The sequence below is a fragment of the Chelonus insularis genome, unplaced genomic scaffold (assembly GCF_013357705.1).
Source record: "Chelonus insularis isolate UGA/USDA-ARS -01 unplaced genomic scaffold, ASM1335770v1 contig_135_pilon, whole genome shotgun sequence".
NCBI classification, from domain to species: Eukaryota; Metazoa; Arthropoda; class Insecta; order Hymenoptera; family Braconidae; genus Chelonus; species Chelonus insularis.
Genome location: NW_023276376.1, coordinates 1,639,002 through 1,654,705, shown reverse-complemented (window position 1 = coordinate 1,654,705; position 15,704 = coordinate 1,639,002). Strand labels below are relative to the sequence as shown.

The 15,704-nt window shown below is 26.8% G+C and overlaps 2 protein-coding genes across 4 annotated transcripts; both read right to left on the bottom strand.

Moving 5' to 3' along the window:
* Positions 1–160: 160 nt before the first annotated feature.
* Positions 161–8,824, bottom strand: LOC118074413 (uncharacterized). 3 transcript variants are annotated; one of them, XM_035095603.1, is made up of 10 exons: positions 8,585–8,824; positions 7,137–7,333; positions 6,511–6,864; positions 5,990–6,227; positions 5,761–5,897; positions 5,432–5,634; positions 5,113–5,298; positions 3,081–3,307; positions 2,639–2,713; positions 161–2,564 (listed from the first exon to the last, which is right to left on the bottom strand). In XM_035095603.1, the coding sequence occupies exons 2-10, from the start codon at positions 7,325–7,327 to the stop codon at positions 1,608–1,610; spliced, it is 2,568 nt and encodes an 855-aa protein (XP_034951494.1). In that variant the 5' UTR covers positions 7,328–7,333; positions 8,585–8,824; the 3' UTR covers positions 161–1,607. The 3 variants fall into 3 exon arrangements, with proteins under 3 accessions (XP_034951494.1, XP_034951496.1, XP_034951495.1); XM_035095605.1 differs by lacking the exon at positions 8,585–8,824 and adding an exon at positions 8,392–8,542; XM_035095604.1 differs by lacking the exon at positions 8,585–8,824 and adding an exon at positions 8,106–8,349.
* Positions 8,825–10,134: 1,310 nt separating this feature from the next.
* On the bottom strand, positions 10,135–15,631 carry LOC118074380 (adenosine receptor A2b-like). Its single transcript, XM_035095539.1, has 3 exons — positions 13,356–15,631; positions 12,040–12,251; positions 10,135–11,298 (listed from the first exon to the last, which is right to left on the bottom strand). The coding sequence occupies exons 1-3, from the start codon at positions 13,792–13,794 to the stop codon at positions 10,399–10,401; spliced, it is 1,551 nt and encodes a 516-aa protein (XP_034951430.1). The 5' UTR covers positions 13,795–15,631; the 3' UTR covers positions 10,135–10,398.
* Between the last annotated feature and the right edge of the window lie 73 nt (positions 15,632–15,704).

Below are 15,704 nucleotides of genomic sequence, written 5' to 3'. Positions count from 1 at the left end.
ACTTTATTAACTACTGAAAAAAGACTGTGAGCCAATTTTGTTTAATTATAAACTAATGTACATTATTTTTGACATAAAATTGAATACTTCATTATTGATTCACTCTGCATCGATTCATTAAATTTACTAAACATCAACATATCAATAAAAGCCATTTAACTATGTAAGAATTTTTGTTTTATTTTATTATATCTACAATAATTAACTGTACATTAATAGCTGGGTATTCTTTCGTCTCAAAAAATAGTGCTTTAAACACCTTTAGAACACAACACAATTGATTCACTATCTACACAGTTTGTACAAAACACAAAACATCTTAAAGCATCATCAAAAAGCATAAAAAAATAATCTGACATCGTGCAAGTGCTATTCGTTAATAAATTATTAATTATCAATTAATGTACGTATTTCCAAAAGTATTTATTTAATATCAAAATTTCTTTCTCACAATTAACTGAAAATCTTTAGGTCGAATACAAAATTAAAAGCACACAAAAATAATTCGATAGCATTATGCAAATTTTGCTAGTTGAGATCAATGGACAAGCACCCAAACTAGGCTGTGAAAATTTGATAAATTTACTGATTTACAAATCACTTCGGGTAAACACGTCAATATATTGACAGTTATGACCAAAAGATTAACAAAAGAAAAAAATCATTATATGTACAAAATTAATTTATATTAAAAGAGTTTAGTATTTTTCCAATTAATTAGATCTTATTAACTTAGAGCTCACAATATATTTTTGCAATACGTTTAAATTTTTATTCTTCAATAATTTAAATAATTCGTCCATCCTCTGGGTAATTTCTATCTATTAGTCTATTTACTTTATTTATTTGAATTTTTTAGTAAAATATCAATCACAATTTGTAGCCCCTCATTGTACGTGATTTCTTGAGGCATATCTTCGCAATAAAAAAGATTACAAATATTCAGACAAATGCAAATTATAAGTAATATTATTCTTGGTGTTATTATCCCTACATTTATAATATAATAATGTTAAGTTGTAATAAAATTATTTATGCTAGAAATCATAAAACAAGGATTTCTTTGTAATTTGTACTTTATAGGATGATAATTACAACTTATTTTGACTTTGGGTGATGTTGCTTAAGTTTCTTAATAACTAAGTTATAAGTATTAAATTATCATTTTGTCTACATAATTAGTATAATTTAAATTAAACATGACACTAAAAGTAAACAAAAAATTTTTATGAAAGAAATTCTGTTTTTTCAACTCTCATTAATATAAAATTAATGTTAGGATTGAACTAATCATAATTTTTATCGCGTTATTTTTAATATAAAAAATTTTGCGCTCATTTCTTTAAACTAATTATTTGTACAATTTTTTGAAACTGTGTTTTCATCTACTGTCATAAGTCATGCAATTTTTCATCAGACATAATTAAAAATCACACGATTATAGCTTTCTTTTATTTATAAATGTTCAAGGCACGCGGGTTTTAATTGAAATTTTAATTTTCATTAGTATCAATAATTACTGTATGTATTTTTTAAGACTTAAAATGTCTTGTTGATAAAATAATTTTAATAATTTAATTTATAATAATTTAATGTTCATTGGACTTTTATTGAGGCATTCCATGAACTCTAAACCTATAAAGACAAGTGTATTCAAGCTGCCCATGATTACTGTGTATCCTCAACTCGACATACTCATAAGGCTCAGTAATTTCTTTATTCTGAACCGGAAAATATTGCAAACTTTCATCATTATCTAAATATTCATATTCACCAAAAAGAACTGGGTTTGCATCATTTTCTCGCTTCAAACCCCATACATTAAACTTTTTAGGCGCACTTTTGATTTCATTGTTTGGTAAAATAGACTTTGGAACATGCTCCAAAGTAAATCCAGTAACTAATATTGAGCTTCGTAATTTTATTAAAAGATACCCAGGGAAATCTTGGAATGCCCAACATACTCCTGGTTGTAATTGATGTCCCTGAATTACGGTCCTAGGATCACCACTTTCATAAAACAATGTGAAGCCAAGGACTTTAAAGGCTCTGGTATTCACATTATACCGTTGAGTACAACGAATGGAAATTATTTGCCCTCCAGCGGACTCCAAAGCATAATCGACTCTTCCCGTCTTATCAGCATCATAAATTTTTAAAATTTCCTTTACTAATTTTTTCATTTGTTCCTCTGATAATGAAACCAAGTTTTCACTCTTTTTACAATCACTTTGACACTCTTCTTTTATATTAGTAACTTCGTTTAAAGAGTTTGTAGTATTTCTAACAATATTATTACTCTCTATAATAACATCTCTAACGATTTTTTCAATTTCTTCTCTAGATACTTCTGTTGTAAAATATCTAGCGACTATTTTTCTTACATCTTCCTCCAAAGCATAATTATAATTGGACAATGATATGGTATTTTTATCACAATCTATCTTTAACTGTGCGTAGAGTTTTTGGAGATTGTTAAATTCTAGTTTTATAGTTGTTAATTCATCATTTGTTGTATCAACGTTTCTATTATTTATTTTTTCCTCCAAATGAGATAATTTTTTCTTTAAATAAAATTTTTATAAGATTATTTATTTTTTATTTTAAAATAGTTATGAAATTGATTTTTTTTACTTACATTATAAAGTTCCCAGTTGTCTTTTTTATATGTTTCTGCTTTGTCTACCATTTCAGTAATATTTTCTATCAATTCCTACAAATAAATATGTATGTTTAGTAATCAATTAGTATTTTCAGTATCAAGTATTAGCTCATGAATACTGCATAGTGTGTCTTAACGGAAAAGAAATTATACAATTCATGGATATTTTTAGACTGAAAATTCTTTCCAAATGTGAGGGAAAAATTTCAATGACATTATTAAATTTTACAATAAACTTTTATCATAATTTTTATTGATTTTATGAAATATCGCAGATATTCCTTTCTATTAAATTCATTTCATGTGTTAATAGCTTTAATTGCCAAGAATTTAAATCTTCTTTAATTAAATCAAAAGTTTATTAGTAACTAATAACTCGAGAGTAAACTCTAGATAAAAAAGGATAAGCAAATTGTACCTTTTCATTATTATTGGAAGCCTCTAATTTATCTATTCGTTCCATTAATACAGCTATGGATCGGCGTATTTCATCATAAGCCGCACCGTTGGAATTAGCACTTAACTCCTCTCTTAGTTTATCATTTGGATAAATAGAGGTTGTCTTTTTTTCATTGATTACATACATCGGAAGAACATTTGGAAGTGTAGATATAATTGTTTGTGCATTTGTGATGAACCAACAACCTGAAATTAATTATAAACATTATTAAAAAATGAAAAAAAGTTACAATATGTATACACGTAAGTACAACAAAGTTAATTTAATTTTCAAATTCCTTCTCCTGTTACCGTCTTCACTCTTAATTAATCGACTTAATTTATAATAATTATTACCATAATTTCAATAAAATATTGAAATAAAAAATTTTAAAAACTGTTCAAAATAAATTCAATAATATCAATGAAATAAAATTATTTGCACGGTAACTGAGAGAAGGATAGACGAAAGAACTCACCATTAAGATGACATTGGGAGTCTGATGAATTTTATAACCCTCCTATAATGTTTCCAGGAAAGTTAACTTCCCTCTATCCTTCTCCCATTTGATTATTGACTGATCTATCAACTATTCCATTTATGCAAACTTTTATCTGAAAACTTTTAATTTCAAGCACCCTACTCATTTATTTTCATAAAATACTAACGTGACTTTTACTATTTTTTACGAATTTTTAACTTAATACCTTTTTTAAAATATTTATTCTAGAATTTATCCTTTAAAGAATTCTACGGATCAACATTCTATAAATTTTTATTTCTAATTAAAAGTTTTGGAAGATGCTTAATACATTCAACTCAATATACATATTCAATCGTTGTATAATTCGTAGTATAAATCGGTAATACAATTTTCATTACAAAGTTAATAGCCAAAAATAAAAATTTCTCTTTAACAACAAATACTTTACATATATTTTATGATTTCTATTGTTTCGTGTGAGCGTGATTAAACCATAGCACTGTGAATCTTGTTGTATTAGTATCTATACTAAAAAGTTTAATTCTACTTATAACATTCCATTGTAATGTTAAAAAAGCAACAAACAATTGAAACAACACAAATATATTATACTAAATGAACTTTTTAGTAAATAGCAAAGATAAAACGCAAACTTTTTAAGTTAGTAATTGATATAAAGTTAGTTAATAACTACTGAATAGATTAATGCTTTGGCAAGAATCAATAATCAATTGAAATTTAATAACGTGTTGACAATAGTCAATATCATTTTCAATATATCATTCTTGATTAGACTCGTTTCAATGCTTCTTAAGTAACGAATAAATTATAACTTTATTAACCAAAAAAGTTTAAATAATAAAGCAAAATATTGCACGCGTTATTGAAAATGCAAACAAAAATTTCATCAGCTTAAATGAAAATTATTAGACTAGCAAATGAACTCCTTAAATGATTAATTTATAAATCGATTAATCAATAAAATTATTAAATCAATAAAAATGGTAAGTAATTCATTTTTGTGAATTTGATTTAATCAGCAATCAATTAATTAGTCAATCACCATGTTAATGGCACTGTCCAACTAATGTTATTAAACCACGGAAAGGACATGTTCATACTGGGGATTGAAAACAAAGAAATATTTTGAAAATTTGTAAAATATTTCGCGAGCAATCCATAATCATCAAACAAAGTTAAATTAGCTACATCGTTATAGATGTGATTTGTTGTTTCTTTCAAATGATTTTGGATATTTTGTAGAGTGTCCATAGATGTTAATGAATACTTTTGGGCGATGTAAGCTCCTGAAACAAAAAGAAAACGAAGACCAGGCTAGGGATTACCCGTCTTTCCCTAAACTTTTTCTCTCTTTTAGAGAACTCTATTAAGCCAATTTCTTTTTCTCATTTGAAATACTAAAACCTTGGGTTCAGAAATAAATCATTTGTTTTACGAGTTTATAGCTTTTTATAAATCAATAATGATTTCACGATTTAGATATTAACTGTATTATATAAAACTTACCTGCCAATGAAAGTAAGGGCAATAAAAGTAACCAGATTAATTTTGAACGTCGTGCTAAGAAGTTTTTACGGAAGTTTGCACCACGACTTAGCAGCCAAGAATCGAGAAAAAGTACTTTTATTAAAAACAGGTACACGTACTGTAAAGCATAATCAAGTTGAGTCCACGTGTTAGACCATCTAGATTCTGCACATAAAATATTTTGAATTAAATAAACATGAAAAAATAAAAATAGTATTTTTCAAAAATGTATTTATAAAATAGCTCGATCATAAATAATAAAGGAATGAAATTGATGAATAGACTTTTTTTACTATACCTCGATATTGATAATGACTAGTAGAAACTGACTTTCTCCTGAGTATTTTACTATTAATAAATTCAAATATATTAACAAATAACAATATTATTATGCTTGTTGTTGTTTGAAACCACCTAGTTATCCACCACTTATTACTCTGACTATGCAATCTATGTGGTATTGCTTCATCGAGTTCAGTATCAGAGTCGACCTGCGAAAAGCTATAATGATAAAAAAAAATTATCAATAAATATAATTTATGTAAGTAGAGTTAATTATATTGTTAATCATTAACCTCAAATGAAAATTATTGGTCATACTAAATAGTAATATTATGAAACTCTTACCGATGTTGTAAGTTGTTCGAATCGCCATAGAAAACTGTGGCATGATGACTAAATCTCTCAATTTGAGTTTGTTTGTAAACTAAACGTGCAGAAGAATTTTTCATATCGTATGATAATAAACGTGCATTTTCTTCGTTCTGCATAAAAATAATAAAAATATATTCAATAAATAAACAAAAAATCAATCATGATTGAAAATGTTTCTATAATAATTAAATAAGTAACTTACAAGACGATTTTGTTCAATGGTATCACTGAGTTCACCGTCTAAGGAATCTACGTGGCCCTCTCTGCATTCAATCAATTGGCTTGAATTCCGTTGACTCGATGACAAAGTACTGCTAGCACTACTACAATCTGAGTGTATAGATGGCCGAGACATATTAGGCATTGCCATCACACCCGGTGCTATTTCATAGCGACACTGAGATGTTTGTGAATATGTATAATCAGTTTTTGGAAAGACACTAAAAAAGTCAATTAAAAATATTAATTATTAAATAAACAAAAAATAACTTTTTTCAATTATTTCAAATGTATAACTAAATATAAATAAATAGACTTAAAATTGTAATTAAAAACTTTCAGAGTAGTTTGCGGTTGATACTATTGATTTCTACAGGTAAACAGTCACAAACCACATTACAAATCTAACTCTGTTTACATTAAATATTCTTGAAAGCTTTCAATATAAAATCAGCAGATGTCAATGATAGCATATCACCAAGTATTATTAAATCAATTGCTTACTTCCACCAATCCCCAGCCTGCTTATATATTTCATAAGCTGATCCAGGTCTACTTGGTGGATCTTCTCTTTCTCCTTCTTCTGATGAATAATCACTCGTCACTGTCTTTTTGGGTGTCATACTTCTGCGCTTCTGTTCTGTTTTTTCACCAGACGTTCCTTCTTTTGACTCTTCCTGACCGTTGGCAAAAATTTTTCGCTTGACTCTTTGTCTCTCAGATCTCCTTTCAGGTTTTTTCACAGTAGAAATAGATTTCTCCCGTCCATTCTCATTTTCCCCTTCCGGTTGAATTTCTTCTCGATTTTCTGATATCGTTTCCATATTCTGGTCTTTCTGCTTCATAACACTGCTAGGTCTGAAATTAAAACATCCCAAACGTGGATTTTGTGAGTAAAAAAATTTCTCTTTTAGCATAATCAAGTGTGAATGGTCATAAATAAGTAGTTTTAACTGTAGTTTGAGCTAAACAAGTATTCTAGTATAAATGAATAGTTAAAAAAATTAGCTGAGGTGTGGCGGGCCTTGAAAGATCAAGTGACAGTATACTCTAGGTGTGTTAGCTTAAGATTAATTAATAAATAGAAATAAAATAACATATATGAATGAGGTTATTAATATTATACTTACAGAGATCGTGAACCTGATCTCCTACTGCTAGATACTTCAATAGGAGTATGGGACCTTTCTCTACTTTCTTTACTTCGCAAAGCATAATGGTGTTCATACTCCGCCTCGGTTAACTGATTGAATATCATTGGAGTATGAGATCTCGATCTACTCCGGCTCCTCAAATCATAGTGATGCTGTTCACCTTCCATTATTTACTAAAATAAGAAAATTTACATATTATTTTAAATTCAATCATGACTTAGTAATTAATATTAATCAATTTCACGAGTTATCTAATTTTATTAATAAAAAAGATAATTCTCATAATGTGATTATTTTGCCCTATGAATTAATAAATAATATATTACTTATAAGTGATTAGAACGATTGAAATTACTAAAAGAATTTTTGGATGCCTTTATTGGAGACATTTAAATGAGATGAGATAATATGAGTTTAGATGATAACGAAAACGGTGTCATTGTCCTCATGGAAATAAAAGTTAAAAATAATTATATCCAGAGCGTCTAACAATAGCTTAGAATAATGATAATTTAATTAACATTTTTAAGATTGTATAATACACAAGCATTATAATATAATAATATGGAGTATCTACTTCCTTTTCCGTTACTGTTATTCTAATTTCATCAAAGAAGTTTACTTATCGAATAGACAATATTAATTATTCAATAAGCTTCTGCCGATACGAAATGATGACATATGATAGAGATTATTTGTTTCATTATTTATCTACAAATTATAATAATAGGAATGATAACTGATTGAATCATCAAAATTATTAAAGTATTAAGATGTAAAAAAATTCATTTGAATAATTATGGAATTATTAGTAGCTACTTTGGATATAAATATTTATTAAATTCAAGTAAATACGCTAACATATACAATACTTGATAGTAATTGAACACTTATTTAAATAGAAATTTAAAATCTAAAAATAGTTTGCCTCCCTAAATGTTTTACCAAATGTTTCTCCAATATTTCGAGTTCCTGCACTCATTTCTTTGTATGCTCCAAATTATCTTTTATCTTTTTCTTAGTACTTGTTCTTTTTTTCATTCTTTTCTTGCTGTTTTTATGCATATACCTACATGTCTATATACTAAAATTTGCCACATGCTGAGAGATTAAAAAGTTTACACAGCAGATTTCAACATCTTTTCGACACTTTAAGTGAAAATACTTTTTTTAACATGAATTTCGAATTAAGTAAATAAAAAATGTTATCAAAAGTAATTTTATTACTCACTTAAGATAATATTATTACAAGCAATAAAAAAATCGCTTTGTAACTTAACCAATAAAATCAACAAAACACTCCATTTTGTGTAACTTAACTACTGTAAAATAATATATCTTTCTTTTTACATTAGTTACGTATAACCGGGAAAATATTACCATGTGTAACTTTGTATTATGAAATTTTCTATAAATAAACTTACTGTGAGCAACAAAAAAACATAGATGATGATCGTATATGATTTTTGATTTCACAAAATACACGTCAATGATGAGAAATGAAAATTATTTAAAAGAATAGCTTCTTTTTTATTTCAATTATTCCGTCACCGTATACACATAAAACGTGATCATCAATCAAAAACACACACATTACTCATTACAGTCACTCATTCAAACGCGCACGACGCAATAATTCGCGTACAATTGCGGTATTGAAGCTTGATGAATCACAAGAACTCAATATAAAATAACACATTATGGCGCTAGTGTCAAGTAAAACAGAATGTCGATAAAATCAAATCTATTATTATCGACTAAGTTCAATCACAATTTAACTCTGTTTTATCATTAACAGATAGCGTCAAATGATCAATTTTAATTCAAATTTAAATAACAGACAAACAATGAAGAACTAAAATATTAATTAATAAAATATCAAGTTTCTTCTCATTCTTTATGCTATACGATATTATGTTATTATATATATAAAAAAGTCTTTCTAATAGATCTAATGTGTAGTTTAAAAATTTTTATCGATGACAAAGATGTTATAACATTTTTGTACTGTTAGTACTTTAATTAATGTCATATAAAATCCAACAGTTTTTATATGTATCGAGATGTTTTAATAAATTAAATAATGATATTTAGAATATAAAAATAGATTGACGTTTATTAGATAGTAATATAAGAGAAAAAAATCAGACCCATTAGAATAACTTTAAAACAAGAAGTTAATAATTTTTTTTTGTAAAGAAAGTTGTTCATTCTATTGTAGTAAGTATAATTGATAATAAAGTACGATTTATTATATACTATATTGTAGTTTTCTAAGTTATACTATTTTGCAGTAATTTATGATTTTATCATAACAATTATTATTTCATTTTAGGTAACAATAAGGAGTAAATTAAATGTCAACAAATTTTTGATAAAAAATAATTTAAAAAAAACAAAAAGTCTGTTAATTGAAGGCTAAAAGTGTAGCAAATATATTAATTACTTAATGAATGCAGAATGCTTGTCAAACATGTAAAAAGGATGGTGGCTAATTGCATCAGTTGATAATATTTTTAATATAATCTGCCTTATTTGCTGAATCCGAAGGCTTCATTATCACTTGTCAAGATAGTGTAATTAACACCCTTGTCTATCATCAGGCTCCTGATATTTAATGCTGGACCTGTCATCAAGGCTCAAATACAAAAGCACCAATGCCATCCTAATGACGTATCCAATATTAGCGTGTTCTGAATACATACATTTCCAGTAAACACTAATATAATACTATTGTACTGATGAGTACTGGAATGTTACTGACATCTCCCAGTGTTGAGGAGTGGTAGTGGTAGGTAACATGCTTGAGTCATTTCATTTTAATAAACTATGGCTAAGCCATTCAATTCATTATATATTTAAAAGTCTTATCAATATATGACATAATAATAAATATTGATTAAAACTATCGATTCACAAAAGTTTAGTCTTTTCATTAAATGAAAAATTGATTATGGTAATTATGTGTGTAATATTTAATCACATGATGAATCCAATTAAAAACTCATTAAAGTGTAGGTGTTTACTTATTTATATTTAAAGCAATTTACAAAGTCATATCTATAATTATCACCTATCTGCTAACTAAAGTGTCAATAAAAAGGATTTATTTTGAATTTAAAAAAAATTATTTTTTAAGACTAGTATCATCAGTCCCGCGATTCTCGCCATCAATAAATGCCTTAAATTTATTTAGAAGTAATGTTAATACTAATAAATTAATCAATTAATCAACTTCTTACTGATGAGACGAATTTTCTATAATAACGTTCACCGAATTTTCTGATAAATTATTTTTGGATGACGTCAAATTGGAAATGTCAACTGGAATAATGGAGGTAGGATGATTTTGATTAAAAATTACATCATCATTACTATCATTAGCATATTTAACAACATTTGTTAAATTGTATATTTGTAATTCGATTGCAGATAATTGCAATGTCTTTGATATATCGGGAGATTTTAATACACTTGGATTATTTTTTGGTTGACTTCTATTATGATGGCTAAGATCGTTACTATTGGGACTGAAATTTGTACTCCAAAATACCTCAGCATCTTTTTTGTAAGCTGGTGTTGAAACCGGCGAAATGATTGGGCTACGAATAATACTTACTGGGATTGAATCCATTCTCCTGGTTTGAATAGAAGGATCAGTAGCACTCCTGATTAAATTTATCCTAGGATTGTTAATGACTTGAGATGGATCTAAACTGTGCCTAACATACTTTTGATTACCAACAGAATAATTTCGACGTGCTATAATATTTGAGACTTTTGGTTTTTCTTTTCTTCTGAGTATTACCCGATGGATAAAACTTTTCAACGCTGCTCTAAAATCTCGTAGATGATATGCATACAATAAAGGGTTTCCTACAGAATTTAAATGTGACAAAATAATACAAAAATTCAACACTACCTCATTCACATCACAATTTGGGCAAAAAGCTTGAACACAATTTATTGTATATAATGGAAACCAGCAGATAATGAAAAAAAGAACGATACGAGAAAGATTTTGTGTTGCTTTTACTTCACGTTTTTTCGCAGCACCTAAAAGTCGAAGCATGGTTCCACTTGTTTGATTCTTTTCCTTTTTTCTTTTACCAGGATTTATTGTAATCATCTGTTGCAACTGCATCAAAAAAATACATTAATTAATCATCAGTAATTCTAAAAATTTAAATCAACAGTTAAATTTATTACATAATTAAATGTACCAATAAGTATGAACATTTATTAAAAAATAAATTTCATCAACCCTAGTCTAGTAAACTTTTATATCATCGTAAGAATATTTACATACATATTCAAGTGATGGTAATAAAATCTCAGCTTTTCTATATTGAAAATTTTTTTGATGAACAAAAGTACAAGACAGGCCTCAATAAAGTTTAGCTCATCATAGGTAAAGTAATATTTATCAGTATAATGTACTGCCTTAAACAGCTTAAGATTATTTAAATGAGTAATATGAAAGGGATTGGGTAAAAACTAATATAATTAAATATAAAAAAAGGCATGTTAAATTAACCATTGCTCATAAAGTTTTGACTTATAATAAAAAAAATAAATATTTATTATTGAAATAAATTATTCTTATTATAAGTACACCCAAGGTTAGCCCTACAGAACTGGCCTTAAAACTATACTCATCATTAATCATTTTTTATTGCTTAATATGTGTGAATGTAACTTTTTTATTTTATTTATTGTGTATGTAAATAATAACTTTTTGATGTATTTTAACTAAGTTTTTAGAAATCAACAGACTCACTTTATTGTATGGCAAAAAAAATTTTTTATATGGATTTTCTTATTATCAGCACTCTAAAAGAATGGGTATAATTAAACCAAATAAAAAAACGACATTTACCTGTTTTAATACGATGCGATAAATGTGAGCATAAAATGCAGCAATCAGAAGTGCTGGGAAAATTATTGTGGCAAAATATAAGAATACCAGGTAATCATAATCCATGACTTTGACGAATATACATTTTTGCTCAGATTTATATCCTGCATTCCATCCTAACAGAGGTAGAAATCCTACAAGTGTTCCGGCAATCCAACATACGCAAATAATCCCTGAAATGTTCAAAATGGAATTGAATAAATATACATTTTATACACATTTTTAATGACATGGAAAATAATTAGAATATATAACAGCATTAAATATAAATGTATATCTTTATAATTTGTTTAATTTTGTTAGAAAAAATCCACCATATAAATGAAAAAAGACAACACGCAAGGGATACATTGATCTAGATAAACTATCAGGGTTCATTCAATTGAATTATGCTTTTTTTTATCCTTAATATAAAGCAATTTCAATGAACATAGACATATTAACACGCACACAAACTAATTGTGTCATAGATCTTTCAACAAATATATTATGAATTTATTTATACCCTGAACTATTTTTTATTTTATTGATTGATTTCATGTATTTATTATTTACTAAGTATTTTACACTTTTTATTCTTACTCTTTTGAAATTTCGTTTCTTTATCATGTAATACAATCAAACGAACTGAATTGAATTAAAATTTTTAATGGTATTATTATCATGATAAAAACAGAAAATTATTTTGAACAATATTTATATTTCCGACTAGTCTTAAATAAAAAATAAACAGAAACCTTGCTTTTTTACGATCCATAAACTTATTATGTCATGTTTTTTTAATGTAATTAACTTAGGATTGTACATTAAGAAATTGGTATTTTGTTAAATATTAACATAATCATTTTACTTTTCAAGGTTTACCTTTCAAAATGCCACTAGATAAGGTTCTCTCTTTTTGTATTAAATTGTTTCCTAACAAATTTATTTCTAACATCCCTAAATCAATAAAAAAAAATTTACACATTAAGTCTGATAATGTTTTCTTGAATGTCAATATCAACAAAATAAATGATTTTAATCAGATTAGTTGAATAAACCCTTCAAACATCTAAGTATCAATTTAGATTTAATATATAGAGAATGTTATGAAATTATTGATTACTTTGTCATTAAATTTTTATATTAGTTACGAGTAATTCAAAACATATTTTACTCAAGGGAAATTAGTTTATCAAAGTTGAAATAAAAATTATCCCATTGGTGATGTTATATTTTTTCATATGGTATTTGATATTTTTGTCATTTATCGTTGATATAAAATTTCTATTTCTTACCGATAGCAGTCTTAGTTCGAACATTTCGTGAGTATCCCATGGGATAGAGAATGGCCCAATAGCGATCAACAGATACTGCCACTAAGCAAAATATACTGATCGTACATAAGACTATCAATACAGATACGGTAAAAAGACAAGCGTGAAAATTTGTTGGCAGTCCAATACTTGCAAGTATCGCAAATGGAATTGCAAATAATCCAACAAGTAAATCTGCTGTTGCTAGTGATATAATATAGTAATTTGTTCTTCTTCTTAACTTTTTTTCTTTACTAAACACAATGATGACCAATCCATTGCCCAAAATTGCACAAATAGCCACAATTATTTCAGCAACTGCATAGGGAATATCAAGTTCTGCTGAAGTTAATTGTAGTGATGTATTCAAATGATCATTTAAATCATTTTGTTTTAAACAAGAACTTGTTGTCGTCTCCATTTCGATCTCATGACGTTTTTTTATTATTTATACAGTTGTTGTTATTTTAGGGAATATTTTTAAGAAATATTTTTATTCAGTTTTATTCTTTTTTACAAACCTCAAGACTTATGTACTTAATATAACATTGTTATTTGATTGTCTGATCATAAGACTTAAAACAATTTTGAAAGTCTAACCCATATTTTATCAATTGACTTATGAACATAATCGGCATCTTTTTAAACTACTTGGGGTTGTTGTTTTTTTTTTATTGATTAGAATTTTAATTATGAATTTTTTTCACTCTTCTTTTTATACTTTGACTATAGATTCTATAGACAAAATACATACACGAGTAATGCACAAAATAAAGAAGGCATTTTTATTACTTATGGATTTATGAGATTCTTGAATGAAACTCAGTTTTATTATCTATAATCTTTCTATTCTTCTTTCTGACTTTCAAAGTTTTAATCTACTTTAGAAAATAGGAGATTAATAAATGGAATTAAACAAACAAAAGTGATGAAAATCCACTGTACGGTATAAAAGTTTTGATTATTCATCATATTAATAGTTTTGTTGATTAATTTAGCAAATGTATAAATATCACAAATGAAATAATTTTTTTATCACTAAGTATGGTGTTTTAAATTCTCATTACTTCTATTGTATGTCAAACAAAAAAACCAAGTCTATAATATAAAAATACTAAAATAATGTTTTTAACGTTCTTTCGCACTAGTTGATTAATATGTCAGTTTTTGATTACTTTATCTCCTTCCGACCTATGTACAATAATCCATTTTTATTAATTTTATTTATTTAATCACCAATAAATATCACTGCACACAATTAGTAGGATAGTTTTTTCAAGAATAATTTTATCTCATTTTTCTTCTTTTCAATATGAGACATGTATTCTTGTTATATTTTATTTCACTCATCTTCACAATAACCAATCAAATAATAATCACCACGTACAATTGTCTCTTAATTCACTAATTATTTAAATGGACCTAATCAAACGTGACATTCATGTCAAGATCTTTACTCGGTCTGATACAGCTTATGTTGATTTCCGAAATATATCTTAACGTACAAATTGATGCTGTTAGACTGATGGTTAACTGCCGTATATTTAATAATACGAATAGTCAAGTTGATCCCGCTCGTGGTGGAGGCGTTACCCAAGGCTTAGAAGAGGTGGTGAAGGTCGTGGTTTATACCGACCACGAGCTGCGTGACTAGACATGCTCTTCAGACTTTCACGCACATTATCTTCATGAATTAATACAAATATAATATAAATACAAACTGTTACTTCGATTTACATTTCTTTGAGTGTAATACAGTCAAAATATATTAACTGATGTTTTTGTTGAATTTAAATTATCTAAAATCTTAATAAACAAAAATCCTGTTCATATATATTACTTGATACTGATATTGAATGTGTCTGAATATTTTTTTAGCAACGATTTCATCCGTTCTTGTTTTAGTAGAGACTTACAATTTTGTCTTTATTACAATTCATTTTGCCATGTGTTATCTGCATGAATTTTTACTTGTGCAATATTAACAAATTTAAACAGCAAAGTGTTTCTGGGTAACTAAGAAACGTTTTTTAAAGTTTTGTTTGAAAAAAAATATAGCAACTATTCGCCCTCTTAAAATACATCCATAAATTCTTAGAAAATATCTAATAATATTTAATGACAAATCAGCGAAATCTCATAGATGTTGTTAGTCTTAGATTTTTATTTAATGCTGTTAGGAGATATTTTAGAACAATTTTATAGATATCTTCTTCCACGAAGTTTATCGTAATTTAAAAAAAAAAAATATTTTAATTTAAAACTGTCTTTATTGTTCCTGAAATTTTTTCTATAAAATATTTTATTGTCGATAATGTTTTTGATACAATA

Bases quoted from the DNA above. Each gene is read 5' to 3' on its own strand.
- LOC118074380 (XM_035095539.1), bottom strand. From the start codon at position 13,794: ATGGAGACGACAACAAGTTCTTGTTTAAAACAAAATGATTTAAATGAT. The intron at 12,252-13,355 runs GTAAGAAATAGA...TGAACATTTCAG, and splicing joins TCGAACTAAGACTGCTATCG to GGATTATTTGCGTATGTTGG. The intron at 11,299-12,039 runs GTAAATGTCGTT...TTTTTGATGCAG, and splicing joins ATCGCATCGTATTAAAACAG to TTGCAACAGATGATTACAAT.
- LOC118074413 (XM_035095603.1), bottom strand. From the start codon at position 7,327: ATGGAAGGTGAACAGCATCACTATGATTTGAGGAGCCGGAGTAGATCG. The intron at 6,865-7,136 runs GTAAGTATAATA...TTTTAATTTCAG, and splicing joins AGATCAGGTTCACGATCTCT to ACCTAGCAGTGTTATGAAGC. The intron at 6,228-6,510 runs GTAAGCAATTGA...TGACTTTTTTAG, and splicing joins CAGGCTGGGGATTGGTGGAA to TGTCTTTCCAAAAACTGATT.